The 21,668-nt window shown below is 40.2% G+C and overlaps 1 protein-coding gene across 1 annotated transcript in view; it reads left to right on the top strand.

Annotated features, from left to right (window-relative positions):
* The window catches only part of LOC139691540 (TBC1 domain family member 13), a 35,105-nt gene that overhangs the window by 9,563 nt on the left and 3,874 nt on the right, over positions 1 to 21,668 (top strand). The window contains exons 6-10 of the mRNA XM_071589412.1: positions 4,307 to 4,318; positions 7,781 to 7,979; positions 13,492 to 13,693; positions 16,251 to 16,373; positions 18,792 to 18,849. Of these exons, the coding sequence (XP_071445513.1) occupies positions 4,307 to 4,318; positions 7,781 to 7,979; positions 13,492 to 13,693; positions 16,251 to 16,373; positions 18,792 to 18,849 (594 nt within the window). The remainder of the gene's footprint in view (positions 1 to 4,306; positions 4,319 to 7,780; positions 7,980 to 13,491; positions 13,694 to 16,250; positions 16,374 to 18,791; positions 18,850 to 21,668) is intronic.

Genomic DNA, 21,668 nt, shown 5'->3' on the forward strand with positions numbered 1-21,668 from the left:
AGCACCTCAAGTAGGGATCGGGATACCGCTGAAAAATATTCATTGTCTCCTGGATTTGAACCCGGGCCCTCTCGGAGGGAAGCCAGTATGTGAGCCACTGCATCATTTCAACCCTTCAGGGACATTCAAAGAGCTTGGATACTCTCTCCGGCTCTTGTCTGCTGAAAGAGATGCTGCTTCTGTTACTGATTAAATATTTTGCTGAATATGCAGTTGACTTAGCAATGGTTGAGATCTTTGCCATACTGCGATATGTATGCAAAATATCAATCTCTGAATTCTAATTACTGCATAGTGTAAGTTTCTAATACGTACAAGGAATGGAGGGAAATCCTCAATTCTAACAGTCATCTTAGAGCTAAATTAATCATAGTGTTTTGAAGTGTTGCCCTTTTTATTAATTATTATTTCTTTTAGAGGAATGTCTTGGGATGGTCTACCAGTTAATGGCATGTTGATTGGCTGTGGGACCATGAGAGAAACTAATGGCACTTGATGTAGGGTGATGGGCTGGTCGGCTGGTAGGTGGCAGTTGAAGAGCTGGTCAGTGGGAAATAACAATTGGGAGCGAGGGGGTTGTGAAAATTCGTTAGTTAAAATATCCTTCCACGAAATGGCATGGTGTAGAATCCCCAGCTGTTCCAGTGCATGCAGGCGGCGTCCCTTCTCTGCATGTAGAATGACTGGGGAGAAGTCACTCCCATGGCCGCAATCGCTCAGGTGTTTGGTAGAGAGAGATGAGGAATTGTTCTTCCTGTGGCAGGCCTGTTGTTCTCTCACCCTTGTCTCTATCCTCCTTCCCCTTTGGCCCATGTATAACCCCGTTACAGTCACCGCAGTACAGTTTATGCACTCCACTCCTGTGTAGGGGATTGAATTTATCTCTGGAGTGGCAAAGCAGGTTTTTTTAGGTTAGTCGTGTTGTAGAAGGCCGGTTTCACCTTGTCCTTTGGCAGGATTCTTTACACTTATAATAAAATGTTTCCTAAGAAAGGGAATCTTTGCCACTGAGGTTGTTCTTCTGTGGAACTGTCATAGATGGCTGACTTGGCTAGTCTGGACAGTTTTCCCCTTCAGAGTCTGTCGATTAAACTTCCCTTATGGCCATTACTCTTAGCAATCTTTTTTATAGTGTTCAGTTCCTTTAATTTGTTCTCCTGATACATGGGGATAAAACATAACCTATGCAGCATAGAGTAAAAGGCTGATAGCTTCTGAGATACATGGTGTCTTGAGCTATTAGGAATTACCAAGTCTGTGTAGCTCTCTTTCCTAAACACAGAGAAATCAAACCTATCTTTTATCACTGAGATGGTTAAATCTAAAAAATTAAGGGATCCATGTGTTTCTATTAATCTGGTAAATATTAAGTGCTCAGGAATTTAGAAAGGTGAGAAAGCTGTCCAACTGCCTAATTGTTCCTGTCCAAACACAGGAAACATCATCTACATTTCTATGCCAATGGAGAATATTCTTTATGAAGGGGTGATTAGAACAAAAAATGAGGTGTACAGAATTATCCACATAAATATAACATCCCTATTTATAAAATTTCTACGGCACTACACCTGAAACTGTGTTATTCCCCTCTATTGGTGACCTCATCACTGCTGTGGCATCATGTGTGCCTCTTCCTTTTCAGAGCTCAAATAGATCATCCTCTTTAATATTTGTCTTCTTACAAGTAAGTTCTTCTGCATAATTAGTTTTGATTAGAATAATTTATTTCTATGATGAATGAGATTCAATATTTTTGATTATAATTTCTTACAATATGTTAAATGCACATGTCCTTTTTTTGTAAAATGTGTTTATGTATATATCTGATAAAATATATGACATATCTTATAAACTTATTAATCAAAGAGGCACTCAGGCATCATACTACATATACAGTACACATACTACAATCCTATGTTTTAATGGTAAATCCCACATGTTTGTAGTAATCGTATGAGACAATGGTTGCAATACAGATATTTTATAATTTGTTTTGATTTTATGCTCTAGTATTATTATTTCTGTGTTACTTGTTGTTTAATTCAATAAGACGTACTTTTACAATTCAATGGTGGCTTGTAATCATAAAATAAATTTTCTCCTCTGTATTTGAAAGGTTTGACCATCTCTTTGTGTCCATCCATATCTACCATTCAATGACCTAGAGGTGGTTTCCTGTTGCCTCGCTGAATATTGTTTTTATTGTGACACCATGAGTCAAATGGCAGCCCCAGCCAGGGGTCAGATGCCTTTGCAACCACCTCACTGTGGGACGTACTACCTCTCGTTTGGCTCCTATCCCTCGACTTATTACCCATGGGTGACCCTACCAGTAGCCATTATCATTGTCTCTGCTAGCACTACTCTAGGGCTCTATATAACTCACAATCTCTTCCACCATGTCAAGGCCTTATTCCACAGAAGGGTTACTTAAGGTAATGAGGGTTAAAAGTAATCTACGGAAATGGTCCCTAATTGTAACAAAGTCTGTTGTGTGTAAAAACGTATTCCCCAGGGAAGAAAAGGAGAAGAGGATATTTATCTCTCTCAGAAGAAATAGAAATGGGTGATTCTGAAAAATATATATTGCGGAGTTCAGTTCTGAAAATAGCATCATCATGCATTTTGTTCATAATATTGCATCATAAAATCTGTTATGTGTACAAAAAATCTCAAACGATAAAATATTCCGAGTCTTCCTAAATATAGGCCCAAGTATAATTTTTTAAGAAACTTTTTAACCATATTTAAAGGCTAGCTTATATTATTGTACCAATATACATGTGTTGAAACATTTTTTCAGTTGACCCGTGTTGTGTAGGCTTGCTGTCAAACTTTGTTTTCCTACTAATGAGGAAAAAATAAGATTATTATTACATGGTATTCAGAAAAGTTTTTATATGGAATGTTCGACTAATAAGTCCTCTACCTTACATCTTAGGATCAAAACGACTAATTCCCATCCTGCGGAAGATATTCACATAAAAACTCTCTTGTCTTAGTTTTCAAAGAATATAAACTATTATAGTTTTCAAAATATTGATTACCTTCCAAAATAAAACCATTGCTGCAGAATGCTTGGATTGCTTCTTTAAGGGGCTTTTATAATTTCCCCTTTTCTCCCAGAAATATATCAGGCAATGAAACAAAGAATTACATTTGTGGCAAAAATTTGAAAGCTTGTGAAGTTTGACTAATCCTTTCTAACTTGAAGCGGTCTTCTCTGATTAATGGTCTTTTCTGTATGCATGGCCCCTTTTTCATGTAGTAACTGCGCAAAAATGTAACTGGACTGGGAAATGTATACCAAAAGACCACGTTTTTTGCAAGAAATGATTTTATGAGTAAACATCACAAGCCGAAATTTGAAGTGCCCCCCAACATTCTAATCAATCTTCCCCTTTCTGATTCATTTCCTATTCAGGATATTCTTCCTTTTATCCTGCAGACTAAGTTATCCCTTCAAATTTTTACAAATACTAACATCACCTAGTATCTGCTAGGGATAACTGCTCACAACTTGGCTCTATTTTCTAAGAACCATTGCTATGCTGGTGTGCAATTCCTGAAAGCATATACTAGAAAACTAAGGGAAATGGAAACTTTGCAGTCATTTAAATATCAACTATTAGTTCCTGGGCAAATGTCAATGCTATACCATGGATGAATTCATGTCTCTCTGTGATGATAAATAATTTTATTCTTATGTATGCTGCCACTGCTTCTGTTTACTGTTTACTTTATTTATGACCTTACATTTGTATTTAGAATTTAATTTCAATGAATTCTGTTTGTCTGTTAATATATGCAATCAGTATTACACGTTTTCGTACATGTCCAAAACATTTCTCTTAGGAACCAATAAACATAATTATTATTATCCCAGATATGATGAAAAATGATAAAAAATCAATGTAAAAACAAACACAGAATGCATTTGCTTTTTAAATCTGTGAATTAATAGCAAGTATTATCATTAATAAAAGGTATGCACAATAAAAAAGACATGAATGAGGACATATTCGGCTTGTATGCTAAAGTAAAGCTTATGATATATCTACGGTGAAGTGATAGTGTTTACTTTCCATTTTGCCTTGACTCCCATAACCTTGGCAATATTGAATTTCTCATTAATTTTTTACAGTTCAGATATCATAATTTGTTTACTACAGAAATATTATTTGAAATGGTCTCTAATAGCCTCTAGCCCAAGTTAACTTTTCTCAGAATTTTTGCTAAGGATAATTGTATTTTTTTCTTTTCCATCGAGTGAAAGCACACCTGTCCACTCAATCAATGATTCAAGATGTCACGCCACGTTTCTATGGACCTGTGTGCCAATATAATGACAGACGTTTTTCTAAGACGACACCCATGTTTGCTGGCCTGATATTTATACAAAATTCCTTTTGATTTATTTAATGCAAAATATGACGTGAAATTGCTGCAGTCATTTAAAATTGCTGCTGTCTTGATGCTCCAAACTGTAATTTAATGCCATAGCTTCAGGCATTTGTTGAGGTGGTTCACTACCCTTATCTGTCGTAACTTCTTCCATCATTTTATTTATGATGGCTGAATCACCAAATAGTTTGTGTTTGCTGCTGCCTATCTTTTAAATCGCAGGCAAGCATTTTAATTCTCAATGGTTCCCCATTGATAATTAAATCCATTTGTTGTGCCCTATTTTGTTTTTAAATTCATCATCTTCTATTTAATGGTATACACACAACAATTCTATTCCCTTTGTTTTGAAAAAAACTTTAAATAAAGGAGTTAAAAATGAAATGAAGTCTAAATATAACATCAGACAGGAGGTTGATATGAATTCTTTGAGGCTCAACCAAAGGCTTGTATATTTGAAAACAGAACCCCATTTCCTCACAAGTGCATTTTATTGGTGTTCATTTCATATGAGAGATTATTGAAATTTGTATGTTAAAAAATTTATTATCATCGTTATAACATTCATCTAACAGCAATTTAGTTGTTGTGATGTGTAGTGTCTGTTTCAAAAAGATAAGGCAGGGGTGGTGGGTTAGGAAATGGAATATCAAAGCATTAAATGGATTGACATGGAAGGAGTACCAGCAAGCTTCAGAGGAAATCATGAATGAGGGGTGAAAGAGCCAAGTATTATCAAGGAAAAATGGAAATATATCAGAAAAGGCATATCAAAAGCCACAAAAAACTATGATAACTGTTATTGGGAAAAGGACAAGGAAGCCATCAAGGATCAGTGATAGGATGATTAGAAAGATAGATGAGAGAAGAAAATGGAAGAATGTAAACACAGAGTTAGGCAAAATGAAGTACAAAGAGGTAAAAAATGAATTGAGACGGGCAACAAGTAAAGCAAAATAAGCATGGTGGAAAACGCAGTGCAAGGATATGGAAAGTTTGCAGAGGAAGGGTGAAATTGGTGCGCTATACAGCAAGGTTAAATCACTATCAGGAAGTAATAAGGGAAGATCTGTGCTAACGGTTAGAGACAAGTCGGATAAGATGATAGTTGAGATAGGAAAGATCCAAGAGGAATGGAAGGAATACATTGAAGAACTGCATGGTAAAGAACTTTGGTCAACAAGCTTAGACATAGAAAGGGAGTATAACGTAGATGAAGACAGCTTAGGTCCAGGCATACTCGACGATGAGATAGAAAGGGCATTAAGGGAGATGAAATCAAAAAATGCCATTGAGATAGACAGCATTCCTTCGTAACTACTAAAAAGTTTAGGAAAATATCGGAGGAATAGTCTATATGGACTGATTCAATGTATCTATGGGGAAGGAATCTGGACGGAAGACTTTGTGAGATCAGTGTTAGTTCCTATTCCGGAAAAGGTAAAGGCTACATCATGTGAGGACTACAGGACGATAAGTTTATTATCCCACGCAGTTTAAGTTATCTCAGGATCATCAACAAAAGGATAGAGATAAGGGCAAATGATTATTTAGGGGATGATCAGTTTGGGTTTAGGAAGGGGAGAGGCACGCGTGATGCCATTGCAGTAATGAGATAAGTGCTTTCAGAGGTATCTCGATCCCTACTTGAGGTGCTTTGTGGAGGGCACTTTGAGTGAGTACGCCGTCCGTCGGATGGGACGTTAAACTGCGGACCCCTTGGCACCTTTCGTAAAGAGTAGGCTAATGCTGACGCTGGGTTTCTCTCCACCCTTCATCCTTTCCTGTCCATCCCCTATGGCGCAAATGACCTTAGCTGTCGGTCGCCTCCCCTAAAAACAACAACGAGATAAGTGTAATATATGTATAATCAAGAGGAATATAGAATAAAATCAGGAGTTAGATTTCAAAAAAGTGTTTGATAGAGTGAATTGGGAAAAACTAATGAGTATATTGGAGAAAATAGGATAGATGGGAAGGATAGGAGGCTTATCTGCAACCTGTACATGTCTTCAACTGCTCAGGTGCGAGTGGGGAATGGAAAGTCAGGATGGGCAGTGTTAGGAAGAGGTGTAAGGCAGGGTTGTTCATTATCACTATTGCTGTGCAACATATATGTGAGCGAAATGATAAAGAGGCATGGGAAGACCTGGCGGTAGAAATGAAAGTCAGTAGGAAATTGCTGAAATCAGATATGTTTGCTGCTGACCAAGCTCTAGTTTGTCAGCCAAGACGTTGCAAGCATTGCTGAGTGAATTGGAAATTCAGTGCGGTGGATATGGGATGAAAATCAATATAAATTAAACCAAGGTATGCGATTGCAATTTTACAGAAAGAGAAAAGCTAAGGTTAACATCAAAATAGGAGGGGAGAAATTAGAGCAGGTAAAACAGTTTACGTATCTCGGAAGTGTTTTGCACCAAAATAATGAAAAAGTAGTAGGGACGTGAGGAGAAGAATTGTGCTAGGCAAAGATGCTTTCACAAGGAGGAGGGAGTTGAGGATGGGGACGTTGAGCAAGGATGTTTGGGAAAGGCTCATCAAAATTTGATATAGAGCGTAGTTATGTACAGTGGGTGATATTTAATTATCTCTACTATTATGCACACATAATAGTCAGCATCTTGGAATCATTTCTTAGTGATAAAGGCTTTGTCTAATTCTTCTAAATTTGTTTATTTACCGGAAATTAGTTGTAAAGATGTTAAAAGTTTCAATTAAAATCTAGCAATGCTTTGTTTTAAAAAAATACAAATCTCAAAATTATTTGGAATAGTCAATTCCATAAGTTGAACGAATATATAATGATGCTCTTTTTTCTTCTTTGCATTTTTTCTTTTGTTCGGTTTCTCTTAGTGATGGTTGGCAAGTGGAGGGAGGATAATCTACAACGTAGCAACCACCAGAATTGAATGTCTTGAGATGGAAAATGGGGATTTCAGAGACCTCAAATAAAACTTTAAGTGGGCAGGCAAACATTTTCAATTGGAAATGTATTAGACTACTTACTAAAGTAATGCCAAACGCAGACTTATTACTGTGCATGCAGAACAATGCCTTCATCGTATCTGAGCTACTTCTTAAGTCATTTTATGAATAGCCAAAAGGAAACTTGACTCCCATCTTTTGAAGCAGCGGCCGAAAGGCCTTTGATTTGTTTAGATCCAATCTGATCATCAAATAGGCAAGCCATTGGGAGGTGTTTTGTCGTCAACCTGGATACTTTCTTTGCGTTTTGTTCAGTACGTGCACTTGTGTGCCCGAATGACCAAACTGCATGCATGCTTCTTCTTCTCTAAGTGTTGTTTGGCAATGATTGTTGACCCTGGTTGAGCACTAATTGGGTTGGCACTGACACTTGCACTCCTGACTGCAGATTGCCCTCTCGGTGAAGAAAGCGCAGGAGGATTACGCGCCCATGCCGGAGGGCAGTGAGGCTCACTGGGAGGTGGTGGAGCGGATTCTTTTCCTCTACGCCAAATTGAACCCTGGCCAGGGGTACGTGCAAGGAATGAACGAGATTATTGGACCAATTTACTACACTTTTGCCCGAGATCCAGAGCCGTCGTGGAGGGGTGTGTATTGCATTTGCACGGTGATGATTTTTGCCCACTTTGATCCACTTCAAACCTTCCTGGCACACGTCTCAACTCACCTTGGCATTATTACCTTCACCAAGTTTTGGGAATTGTTGATATGGTACTTAAGTTTTATCATTGATGGAAAAAGGTTTTTACCTTTGGTTATGGCTATTTTTAAACAAGCAATTATTATTATTATCAGGTAATCTACCGGTTAAGGTAGGTTTTTGGATGAACACAACTACCAAATAATATTTTGTGACTCCTAACAAAACACAAAATCCAGCAACCTAGTCTGCATCAGGTCCCTCTTCATCTCTGAGTACTTCCTTCATCCATTCATCCTGTCTAAAATCCCTATCCTGCTCCTGCCCTTTCCTCGTTTGCCCAACATTCTCCCCTCTATTACAGTCTTCAACATCCCACTGCTGCAATTTCAGAGTGTAAAAATCATTCGCCTTGACTGGGATTCGAACCCAGATCCCTCAATATCCGGTTGAGTGCTTTAGCCACTTAAGCTACCGAGGCGTCCTCTTAAACTCTGAAATTTTTGGGGCTTTTAAAGGAACAAGATGTTGTGACGAAATACCGTACATACAATGTCACATGCATTCGTAGTCGTGCGCGAGGCGCCACTGTCCACGAGGTTAAAGCCAACTTTAAACACTTATGGTGTTTTCACTTTGACAAATTCCAAAGAAACTGCGGGAGATGCCGCAACAGTAACTTTTAACGGAGTCATCCGCTAATGTGCATTTCAATGCAACAATTTCAGAGTGTAAAAATCATTCGCCTTGACTGGGATACGAACCCAGATCCCTCAATATCCGGTCGAGTGCATACAATGTCACAGGCATTCGTAGTCGTGCCAAAAATTTCAGAGTTTAAGAGGACGTCTCAGTAGCTTAAGTGGCTAAAGCACTCGACCGGATATTGAGGGATCTGGGTTCGTATCCCAGTCAAGGCGAATGATTTTTACACTCTGAAATTGTTGCATTGAAATGCACATTAGCGGATGACTCCGTTAAAAGTTACTGTTGCGGCATCTCCCGCAGTTTCTTTGGAATCCCACTGCTGGTCAATACCCCCTTCATCCACTTTTCCTGCCTCCATAGGATCACCTGTTGCACTGAATTTCCAGCTCACAAACAAGCAATGCAACTAATTATTGCGATCAGTTTTTAGTAATGGTTGTGGTCATTCTCATACCAGCAGTGTGAATTACTTATGCAAGTTGATTTGAATGAAAAAATAATGGACATTCAATTTGAAATTCCTAGGAAGAAATTTTCTTTGAATTTTTGGAAAATGTTATTTGTTAAATGTAGCCATTGCATATTATGAAGATGCTTATTGTGGTTGCCACATTATTTTTCAGAATCTATTTAATCAAATATAATAACTCGCAAATCATAGTATCCCCATCTTTCGAAAAAGAGCAAAATTAAATTTTTATGGCTATATCACTGAATAAAAAAATGCTGTCATTTAGAGTTGATTTTTCACCTAAGAATAAAACTTTATGATATAAGAAAAAAAGCTTGATCATCCGCAAACCTAACTGATTTTATGAATTGTGCACCAACTTTGTCCTGTCTCCAGTTCTTCTCATGCCTCTTTAATAATTTCCTCCACATATATGTTGAACAGCACTGGTGATAATGAACAACCCTGCCTTACTCCTCTTCCTAGCACTGCCCATCTGGACTATCCATTTCACACTCCCACCTGAGCAGTCTGAGGCATGTACAGGTTACTGATTATCCTCGTGTCCCTCCTATCTATTCCTATTTTCTGCGATATAATCATTTGTTTACCCGGTTCACTCTATAAAACACCTGTATAAAATCTACAAAACAGGCAAATACGTCCTGATTGTATTCTATTTTCCTCTCGATTAGTGATCTCATTACCGCAATGGCATCACGCGTGCCCCTCCCCTTCTTGAACCTAAACTTATCATCCCCTAAGTAATCATTTGCCCTGCTCTGCATTATACCTGTATTTTCTTTCTATATTTAAGATTTCTGGCAAAATATCTTTTTGCTTTCAGTATTCATACAGTATTTATATGTATTCCTTCCATCTCTTTTAAATATCTTGTTCCAAATAATACTTTTCCTGAATTCTATTTGATAGTTTGCTCTAATTTTTCCTTCTTATTAATCTGTCACCTATTTACACTGTGCACTGATTTCACCCTTCCTTTTTAAACACTCCATATCCTCGTGCTGTGCCGTCCACCACACTTTTGCTCTATTTGTTAAATGTCTCAGCTTATTATTTAACTCCTTATATCCTTCTGCCATACTCGGTGTTTATAAGCTTCCATTTCCTTCTCTTCTAAGTATCTTTTTAATTATCCCATTCATAATCCATGGTTTTCTTTTCCATTTCTTTATTTACTGTTCTTATTGTTTTGTTACTAGCTTTCGATATTTTTTGTGATACTGTATTCTTGTTTTTCCTCTATAGAGCCCACTTCCCTTTCATCACTCATGATTTGCCTTACAGCCTTGCTGATATTCATTTGTTTTTGTTCGATCATTTCTTTTCCCAGGCATTTTACCTGTATACATGTGCCTTTTGAGGCGGTAAACCAAGTGTTGGTGATGACTAACGTATGTCTCCCCCCCAGAACTCAATTGCTTTCTTCCCGCGGTAATTCCTTGTGACTAAACTGTAGTCCCCCACGTCATCACCATCTCATCCTTCGCCTACCCAATCCCCCATCACTATCAAATGTTTCCCTCCATTGAAGATAATGTCCCCTAACTGATCATAAATCCAATCGACTACTTCATCCCTGTGATTACCTGGTGGCACATATACCTGGATAATGATTTAGTTTTAATGTTCAGTTTTTACTTCTACTGACAAAATTCTATCAATCACTTACTCTATGTTAACTACTTTTCTTCCTACCTTATTATTCATTATTATTGCCAACCCTAGCTGGCTCTCTCCCCTTCACTGTACATTGTAATATAACTACGTAGGTCTTTTAATAATACCACAGAAACTCCAAGAGATCGCGCTTATGGTATTGGAAGTGATTTACTTTATAGTAAACCTCATCTCCCTCCAGACTGCTGTTTAATTTCAGCAATATCCTTCAAGTAGTTTCACTTTCATAGTTGAATGCAGTAACACACTTTTGTTTTGAAAAATGGAAATGGAAAGAAATTAGTTTCGTATGATGAACAAATACTTCTATTTAAAAGGCTTATCCTTAAAAGAGATTCATGAAACGATGATTCATGAAGTTCATGAAACATGTGCTCCTGTGTTTGCGACTATATACAATTGGGTAATGAGTTAAAATTTGACTGTACATCCCCAAGTGATGAAGATCACTTGGGAAATCCAGTGGATGTAAATTCCTCTGAAATGATTGACTAAATTGACCATATAATTTGAGTGGTCGATGAATGAAAGTTCGTAAAATAGCCACTGGCACGTCACCAGGCACATGCACTGTTTTCATTTTTGTATGAAAAATTTGGTGTGAAAACATCTCAGCAAGATGGGTGCCGCGTTTGCTCTCTGCGGAGAATAAACGCAATTGTGTGGTCGATTTGGAGGTAGGTTTGGTGCTTTTCCATTGCATCACGTTAGAGTTTCTACGTCGATGCATAATTGTGGATGAAGCATGGATACACCACTACACTTGAGAAAGAAATGAAGTCCAAACATTGGGCTTGTGAAGGTGATCCGGCTCCGAAGATGGTGAAATAGACCAACAAGGTGATGGCGTGATTTGTTGGGATTCACATGGAATTATCTCCATCAATTTCTTGCTTGAAGAGAAGCGATAAATGGAGAGTAGTACTATGCATCGTTATTGCAACATTTGAGCAAAGAAATCAAGAAATAACATTTTGAAATGGCATAGAAAAAAATTCTCTTTCATCAAGACAATGCCAGGGTGCTCACCTACGCAGTTTTGATGACAAAAATTATGGCATTAAAGTTGGAATTATTACAACATCCACTGTACTTATGAGATTTGGGCCCCAGTGACATTGTTTTCCCAACCTTAAGAGAAGTGGCTGGGCAGAAAACGATTGAGGTCAAATGAGGAGGTAATCGCCAAAGCATGCCTACTTAGTGAACCTTCTGAAATCTTACTTTTTGACTGAAATATACTGACAGGTACACACCTCTTGGCACTCTAAGCTTTACCCAAGCTGTGTGATTTTTCAGGCACTAGTACTTCTTAGATAACCATTGGCATCCCAGGGAATGAAGATCTACCCTGATGCTTGAATTTCACACCCCATTGGACTTAGTACTGGGTGAACTCTACCATGCCTGTCAAACTGACCTGCGGGTTGATTACTGTGTTTATGGTTTATATAACTCTCTTTCCAATAAATACGCGAACTGAGGCCATATAACATTTATTTTGCAAAATTTATTCTACATCGATTTTGTCCTCTTCAAAGTACTCCCCATTCGTTGCTCATTCCGTCTTCTTTTCCACTTTTTAAAGCATCCTTGGAAGTCCTCGGCAGTTAGGCATTTTAGTTTTCTCATCATTTCTTGCTTTATTGTGTCCAGATCTTCCCAGTGATGTCCCCTCATCACATTTTTGCATTTTGGGAATAGGAAAAAGTCACAGGGGGCGAGATCTGGCGAATACGGAGGATGATCAAGGATGGCGATTGGATTTTTTGCCAGAAACTGGCGAACAATCAATGCTGAATGTGCAGGTGCATTGTCATGGTAAATGATCCATCCATCCATCGCCTTGAGTCAACTTTGTTTAAAATCATCATTGATTTTCCTGAGGTCAGTTCATCAGACATCTTTTGGACAGTTTTTTGACGATCGGTAAGGACAAGGGACGGCACACGATCAATGTTGTTGTCGTCAGCACAGGGGGTCGAAGGTCATCCCGGCCTTGCATCATCGTCCGTGGCATCTTGTCGGCCATCTTTAAAATGCTTAATCCACTTGAAGAAAATGGACGTTTTCCTACAAGCATTATCACCGTTAACAGCTGTCAACGTTTCAGTAATGTCTTGATAACATTTACCACACCTCACCAAAACACTTGACGTTGATTCGTCGCTCCGTGATTTCGTCAATTTCCACTTTCGACAAATAGTAAAAACAAGGACAAGGAAAACTAACCTGGCACTGTACGTACAGCTTGATGATCCACCAAGCACAGACACGGCTCCTGATTGGGTTAATAGGCAATTAGCGCTTGGCTATTGGGCACGGGGCTATATAGTGTACGCCATGGCCACCAGATTGCACCAGTTTGCGCATTTATTGCACAGACCACTTATGCAACACACACATTTATTTAAGAGGTTTTCATTGAGAGCAAGGAAGGGGCAGGAATGTAGGCCATTCAAACTTCTCAACTAATTTCATCTCCAGATGAGCGATTCTGTAACCTTCTTCTTTAATGTTGTTTCAAAAATATTTGTTTGTTTCTTTTGGTTCTGAATTGTCTGAGCTGAACTATTTCGATTTGCATTATTTTCCCCAGAGCATGCTGAAGCTGATTGTTTCTTCTGTTTCACTAATCTGATGGGTGAGATCCGTGACTTCTTCATCAAATCCCTGGACGAAGCCGAGTGTGGGATCAGCGGGATGATGAGGCGGCTCGGGGAGACGCTGAGGGCAAATGACCAACCGGTGTGGAATCGGCTGCAGCAGCAGGAGCTGAGGCCTCAGTACTATAGCTTCAGGTGAGGAAGGCTCGGGAGAAAGCTCCCTTGGGTGCGGGGCAGGGAGTGCCAAGGTGGGATTCACATGTATTCCATCTCTCTCACGGCTGAGGGCCTGAAACTCATGTCGTACGCTATGGGAAAGATTTGGGCTCGATGCAAGTCAACTAGTTGTTCATATAAAAAATAAATACTTCAAAATTACTTGAGATTTTCTCTTAAGGGCACCTGAGTGGCAAAAGTGAGTACTTTTTACTCCTCAAAATGGAACAGAGGTGAGGAATATGACTCAGAAGCCTTTTGGTTTCAACAGGATGGTGCCACAGCTCATACCGCCCGTTGTCTCCGGCAAATCCTGCAAGAACAATTTCCCTGCCACCTGATCTCCTTACGAGGGGATGTTCCATGGCCCTCTCGTGCCCATGTGATTTTTTCTTTGGAAATAACTTAAAGCTGAGGTTTACATAGTTCGACCAAGGACCTTGGGAGCTCTGAAGGAGGCAATTACAGATGTCATCGCTGGAATAACCAAAAATATGCTGAGAAGAGTTTTCAAAAACTTTTTTTAAACGACTCAACATGTGCATTGCTAATGAAAGTCATCACCTCCATGAAATAATTTTTTCAAATCTAATGAAAATAAAATGGCATTGAATTTAGTTTTCGTGAATAATAGCCTTTTTAAATTATCTAAATTGATTTATTTACAATTTACCCAACAAATCAAGGAGTCCATGCTGCTCCATCCTGTATTATCTGTGATTTTTAATTCATATTCTTACATGATAACATTAATTTATGATGTGTAAACTTGTGGGAATACTATTAGATTTGTCTAGTAGTTTGCTTGTTAAGGATGATGTGTAGCACAAAGATTTTAATAGATATTTCTTTTTTTAAGCTTTTGGAGTTATCTGCTCCTGCGTTTGTGACTTTTCCATATGGTAAATGAGTTTAAACTTGGCAGTACATCCACAAATAATGAACATTTGGGACTTCCAGTGGAAGTGACTACCTCCCAAATGTTAGACAAAGTGCATGATATTGTTTTGAGTGATGGACGAATCAAAGTTTGTGAAATAGTAGCAGAGGTCACAGGTGCGTCACAAGGTACAATGTTTTCAATTTTGCAGAAAAATTGAGTGTGACAAAAATCTCAGAAAAATGGGTACTGTGTTTGCTCTCAGTGGAGAATAAATGCAATAATCTGGTTGATTTGGAGGCTGGTTTGGTTTTATGTCACAATCCTGACAGATTTCTGCATTAATATATAACAATGGATGGGACATGAGTACAACAATATACTCCAGAGACAAAGGAACAGTTGGAGCGGTGGATTTCTAAAGGCTGTCCGGCTCTGAAGATGGTGAAATCAGCCTACAAGGTGAAGGCCACAGTGCTTGGGATACACATGGAGTTATCTGCAGCGATTACTTGCAACTAGGTCAAGCAATAAATTCAGAATATCATTCACTGTTATTGCCCTGGCTGAGCAAGGAAATCAAGAAAAAGCATCATCATTTGGCAAAGATAAAAATTGTTTTCCATCTAGACAGTGCGGAGATTCACACCGATGCAGTTTCGATGGTGAAACTTATTTAATCAAAGTTCGAATGATAACAATGTCCACCATATTCACCAGATTTTGTCCCTGGTGACTTTTTTTATTTCCAAACTTAAAAAAATGGCTCAACAGAAACAAATTTATGTTGAACGAGGAAGTCATCGCCAGCAAAGATGCTTATTTTGAGGACCCTCCGAAATCCCACTTTTTGACAGCTTAAAAAAAAAAAAATTAAAGACACTCTACTGTAGAAGTCCCTCAAGCTGGAAGGAGGATTTTTGAAAAATAAAAAAAATCCACCCTAAATTTATTTGTTTTTCTGTTTTTTCCCAAGAATTTATTGAATAATCCACGCACAATGTTGTGTGCCAAATGCCTCCTTTCTATGCAGGCTACAACTGATCTTGGTGTTGAGTTATATTTGGTTGCTGCGTCTAAGGTTGTTGCGCCTGTGGGGGATGAGGAAGTGTTTGAAGGAAAGCAGATTCGGAACATAGCATGGCAGGTCATTCATTGTTCCAGGATGCAGTGGTAGCTTGTGGAGAATCCTAGGAATTAAGCAAATGGCTGAGGAGGGTGTGGTACGTGGAATATACTTACTGCCGCCTCCTTGTTCATCCACCTAGTCTCCGTACCTGGAAGGCATGCCGATATTTTGTCTCGCTCTGTTTTAGAAGCACGGAACGAGTTTGGCTGCAAAATTACCCAGACTGCACGTGCTCATGTCACAGTTCCTGAAGCAGACTGTCCCTTGCCTGGCAAGTTGCTTCATTTTATGTCTCATGTAAATGAGAAACTGTCCTTAATTCCCTTGCCCTGCCAAATGGCCTAGTGTACAGGAAGAAGCTCTGCATTTGATTTAGGATTTGTTGTCACTCGGGGCGGCGATAACTGCTCACCTAAACTACGGAAAATGACAAACACTTGGAGGTGTGGGCAAGACTTGGTTATTTTAGTTTTATGTTGATAAAGATCTCCTTGTCAAATTCTCAAACTTGCTCTCTTCTGGCTCAGGTGGTTGACTCTGCTGCTGTCGCAAGAATTCCACCTTCCTGATGTGCTGCGCATCTGGGACTCCTTGTTTGCTGATGAGAAGCGCTTTGGGTTCCTCATCTACATTTGCTGCTCAATGATCATGTAAGCCCAGCCGCACACAGTTGTAACACTTAACTCTTGCGTTGCAGTTTGCGACAAACTCTGCAGTGGAGATGTTATGATTGTACAAGTTCACATTTGCAGGCTCCAGCAGAACAAATGGCCAGCATTAAAAAAATGTGATAAAATGCGCAAGTGTAATTCCTGAGAAGGATTTGAGATAGAGGTCGTCGTCCCCTAGTTCCATGAACTTCATACAAGTAAAGATACAGACCTTAGATATGTGGATTATAAACTGAGCAAAGGTACATGTTTTACAGGATTATCATGATGCTGTCTTTCTTTCGTATAGTCTAAATATTAATGCATACAACAGCTATGTCAGCTTCTGCTTTTCCGCGGAACGGCAATCAGCCCTGATGATGATGACCGAGTCGGGAATCGAAACGTCGGCAGCTATGGAGCCATTGACCCAGTGGAAGACCCGAGAAGAATTCACCCAAACAGCTATGACGGTTTTTTAAAAATAAGAATTAATGTTATAATAAACCATAAACACAGTATTCAACTCGAAGGTCGGTTTGGTAGGTGATGGTAGAGTTCACCCAGTACTAAGACCTATACGGCGTGTGAAATTCACACATATGCAGGGTAATAAGGGGGTCCAGTTCCTCTAGCTGTGACGGTTATGGTTTCCCAGGAAGATCTGGTACCCAGAAAATCATGCATCTCACGGCGGAGGTGAGGGTGCCCAGAGGGGGGTTTTATTTGAATCCAGGAGTGGAGTTCATTCATTGAAGTATTTTTGCGCCACCAATGGGAAGGCCTTTCTTTCTTTGTACTCCATGAGGCGGATAATGTGGTCCGACTCTTTTGAAATTGCGTGTTGAAAAACCCCGAAGCAAAGTGTGAAGGAGGAAGCAGTGGTGGGAAAGTATTAAATCATGTGAGAATAGAGCCCTTCCCACCACTATTGTGTGTTGCGAGGAGTTGTATCACACAAAAGTTCATTGACTGCCCAAGCAGGCAAGTATAAACCGTCCCGGTGAGTGAAGTCCCACCTTTACCGGTCATTGTACATAAGACACGCATGGCATTGAAGAAAGAAACATGGCTGAGGTGGAAGTGAGGTTTGCGAGAAAGTGAAACTTAAAACTAGGAATAAAATATGAATTCTTAATCTAACAAGAAAGGAAAGCCGACAGGGAATGGCTTTTTACAAAAAAGAAAAAAAAAGTACGTCACTAACAGCACTAACTGCCCACCGGCACACTCTGAGCATAGAGCGGTACAAAAAGGAAGCGGAGGCGAGGGTCGCCCATTTCCCACAGCGAGAAATTACACTTGGGCTTGAGGAAGCGGGTGACAGCAAGACCGTGAAGTGGATAAAATGATACTAAAATAACTTAGAGGACGGAGGAAGACATTTGTCTGGCCGTGAAGCGGCTTATTACTATGAAGAAAATTTAAAATTAAAAGATATAGTAAAGACTCATAGGCGAGTAATATCTTTATAGGCAGTGTATAAGTGTGTTTCTCTCTGGGATCATAGCCCCAGTTTCTCGCCATAAGGAATGGGAATGAGTGGTGAAAGTAGAAGACTCAGGATTCATTCAATGAAATCGTCATTTGTCCCCACAAAATAAGATGAACCTGTTCTGTCTAAACTTGCAACCTTCATATTGGAAGAAATCTCTTTGGAAGGCAATGCATTTCTGGGCTCAGGCAACAGTGATGCACGGGCTAATGGCAGCTCTCCTACTAAACTCTAGGAAAGGAGTATTAGAGACTCTTAAATGCAATCATGAAGGCCCTTGAATCATCAGCAATATTATTCTAAAAGTTCGGAACCTCCTCTGAGCCATTGAAGAACATTGAGAATATAAATATAGGATTTATTCTCAGCAATTTTAGAAACAAGCCAGAATCAGAGGGAAGATATCTGTGGAAGATAAAGTGAAGTTGGAAAATAAGAAACTGCTATGGTTCAGTGGAAATGGCGACAAAATTTTGAGAAATGTCTCATCACTCGTTCTCACTGTGTTGAATTCTCTTGCTCTCAATGTCACCTCAAAGTTGGACTCTCTCGCAGACGCCAGAGAATAATCATTGCAATAAAAATGGCACCCAAATTGAAGAAGTTCATTTTTGAGCAATGAATTCCGTGTGTCCCTCCAATGCAATGCAAGGGAAGGCGAGGACCCTAGAATTAATTGGAGGAGGCAGTAATTTCCTTAATTAAGAGGTGGACATGAGCAAGAAACGTTCTGTCCTGGTTCAAAAGTGTGGTGGGCGATGAGGGAGACTCAAGTGCACTGTCAAAGAGATTATGTTCTCAAGTGATGGAAATTTGTATAAATTTGGAGTTATAACTCTTTGCATTCTATTGTTAATTTAAGACCTCTTTTTATTGCTGCGGGATGCTTATTATACTTCTTCTCTCTTCTTTGCCTTGTTTAGTTTGCTAAGAGACCAGCTGTTGATGGGAGACTTCCCTGCCAATGTCAAACTACTTCAGGTGAGTGGCTTTCATCTCTTCCCTTGCCAGAATGCCCTGAGGGAAAACTTGGGTTCCACAATGAAGGGGATGGCGGACTCATTTGACGTGGCTGCACTTGCAGAGACATGCACCCTTCCTAGTATTTCATGTGGATGCCTTATTCAGATACCGATTCACTCAGTTTTAATTATTTCCTCCAGTTCACTGCAGTATGGAATACTTGTTACATTGTGGTTTAAATCCCATGGGGAACGACATCCCTCTCTCCAAGGTTGTGTCACTCACTGTTTGGTTGTCCTTAACTGCTGATAACTGTGTTCAGCCCTTACTACTAGATGTCAAAATCTAAAAACATTCATTTGGCAATCGTTGGGTGCTTACCTGAGTTATTACCCATCTTCGAGCAGTTTTCCTGTGCGCTGTGCTCCAAGTGCTCACTCCCTCACACCCAAGGAAACTCTTTTGGATGGAAAAATATTAGTAATGGTTAAACTTTTGTGGAATACGTGATATCTTCTTCTTCAGTGGATATTCTAATCTTCCATGGAACCTGAAATTGCTGAGAAAATCGTAAGGGAAAGGATTTTGGCACATTTGGTGGCAAGGGACTGTTGAAGACTGAGGTAGTTGGAAGAATGTATGTATGCATACACACACACACACACACACACACACACACAAGGAATCATGCATTGCTGCCAAGATGATTGGAAAGATAGAAGGAATGGAGGATTGTAAAAACAGATTCAAGCAGGAGGAAGTATTAAGAGTTAAATAATGAATTGAGGTAAGAAAAAAGAGAGCAAAGGAAGCATGGTGGAAGATGCAGAGCAAGAGATTAGAAAGCATACAGAGGAAGGGTGAAATTGGTGCATTGTAAAGGAAGGCGAAAACACTGACAGGAAGTAAGGGGGGGGGGGGAAATCCATGCGAACAATCAAAGAAGAGTCAGTAAAAATATTAATTGGACCAGAAATGATCCAAGAGCGATTGAAGGAATACATAGAAGAACTGAATGGTAAAGAACAGGCCAACAAAGTTAGACATTGAAAAAGAATATGACGTAGCTTAGGTCCGGGCATACTCGATGATGAGATAGAAAGGGCTTTTAGGGAGATGACATCAAATAAGGTTGTGAGGGGAGGACAGCAATCCTTTGTAAAAACTATAAGGCTGAGGAAAATGTTGGAGGAAGAGGCTATATGGGCTGATTCGTAGTATCTATGAGGAAGGAATCTGGCCAGAAGATTCTGTGAGATCAGTGTTAGTTCCTATTCCGAAAAAGGTGAAGGCTGCACCATGTGAGGACTACAGGACAATACGGGGACTCTAAGCTTTGCCGCGGAGTCGGTCTCAGTGCTCTCCAAGCTGTGGAAGCGGCAGGACGTCTGTTATTGTAAACCTCTGCGCGCCGACCGAGTCACGAAAAAAATGGAATCGAGGATCGAGCAACGTTACGCGATAGCTAAGTTTTGAGCAAAACTAAAAAAAATGTCTTGAGGAGACTAACAAAATGATTCGTGAGGCTTACGGGTACTCTGCTGTGTCCTACTCATAAGTTTTAAGGTGGTTTAAGGCCATTAGGGAGGGCCGGATAGAGGTTCACGGCGACCGACAACCAGCAAAACCGACAACAATGTGGCTCGTTTCCGACAATTGTTGGACTCTGACCGTCGATTGAGTATCAAGATGGCTGCCAATGAACTGAACTTGCCGTCTAATGTTGTGTTTTTGCATTCTTACTGAAGATTTAGCGATGAGGAGAGTGTGCGCCAAGCTCGTGCCCAAGGTGTTTGCCGCAAGGCGCTCTGTTTCGCGAGTTCCTGGCCAAACAACAGGTGCCAAAGCTGCCCCCCCCCCCATAGTCCTAACATCGCTCCAGCAGACTTCTTTTTGTTCCCTCGGATTCAGGCGGCCCTGAAAGGAATCCGTTTTTCGTCCACAGAAGAGATCCAGTCAGCCATGACGAAGACCTTGCGAGAGGTCCCCGAAGACGCCTTCCAGGGCGAGTACCGGTCATGGCGGAGTCGCCCTGGAGCAAATGTGTTTAGAGGCCCAAGGAGAGTACTTTGAAGAATTGAAAGTGTTTGTGCAAATCTGTTGCATAAATTACTTAAAAAATATAATTGCATGACTTTCGGAACGCCCCCTAAATTCTGGTCTTAAGAAGATCTAGGAAGGGAAGGAAGCCTTGACCGGAATATAGAGGGCATCCGAAGAAACAGGGAAAGGGACGGGGATTCTGATGGGCAAAGAAGCAAATGAAACGGAATTGGCGAAACGATGACTGCAGTGAAGTAGATGGGGCGGAGGGGTGGGTGGGTGGCCGGTGGGGCGTGAGACAAAGTGCCCGGAAGAGGAGGCTGGATCCCCCTCGCCTCCAGCCGCGAAACAACTCGGGCGTTCCAGAAATCGATTCCTTCATGCGAAGGAATGACTTCGTTCCATCTGTTGCCGTTCACCTTTCCTTCGCCCCCGGAGAGAGGTGTCCTGAATGGCGTTCGGTCTTAGGAGGGGAGGGGTAGCCGGGGGTGGACAGCGAGAGAGGCGGCGGCCTCTCAGACTTGGAGGCGGAACGGCTGTTTGGGACAACTAAACCCCATCCGCATGATCTTGGCCCATGAATTAAGAAGGGGACCAAATGATCGTTATGTTCATTAAATGAAGGACACAATGTGTTTTTCCACTGTTCTATATTTCGCTACTACTAGTTTCAACGCTAAGGCGTCAACATCAGGTACAAATTAGTCAAATTGCGATCCATTGATTTACCATTCTTGTGGGGGCAGGGGTGGGCGAGAGAGAATCTCGCGCAATCCCACTTCGCCAATCATCTG

The sequence above is a fragment of the Hetaerina americana genome, unplaced genomic scaffold (assembly GCF_022747635.1).
Source record: "Hetaerina americana unplaced genomic scaffold, ioHetAmer1.1.p SCAF_37, whole genome shotgun sequence".
NCBI classification, from domain to species: Eukaryota; Metazoa; Arthropoda; class Insecta; order Odonata; family Calopterygidae; genus Hetaerina; species Hetaerina americana.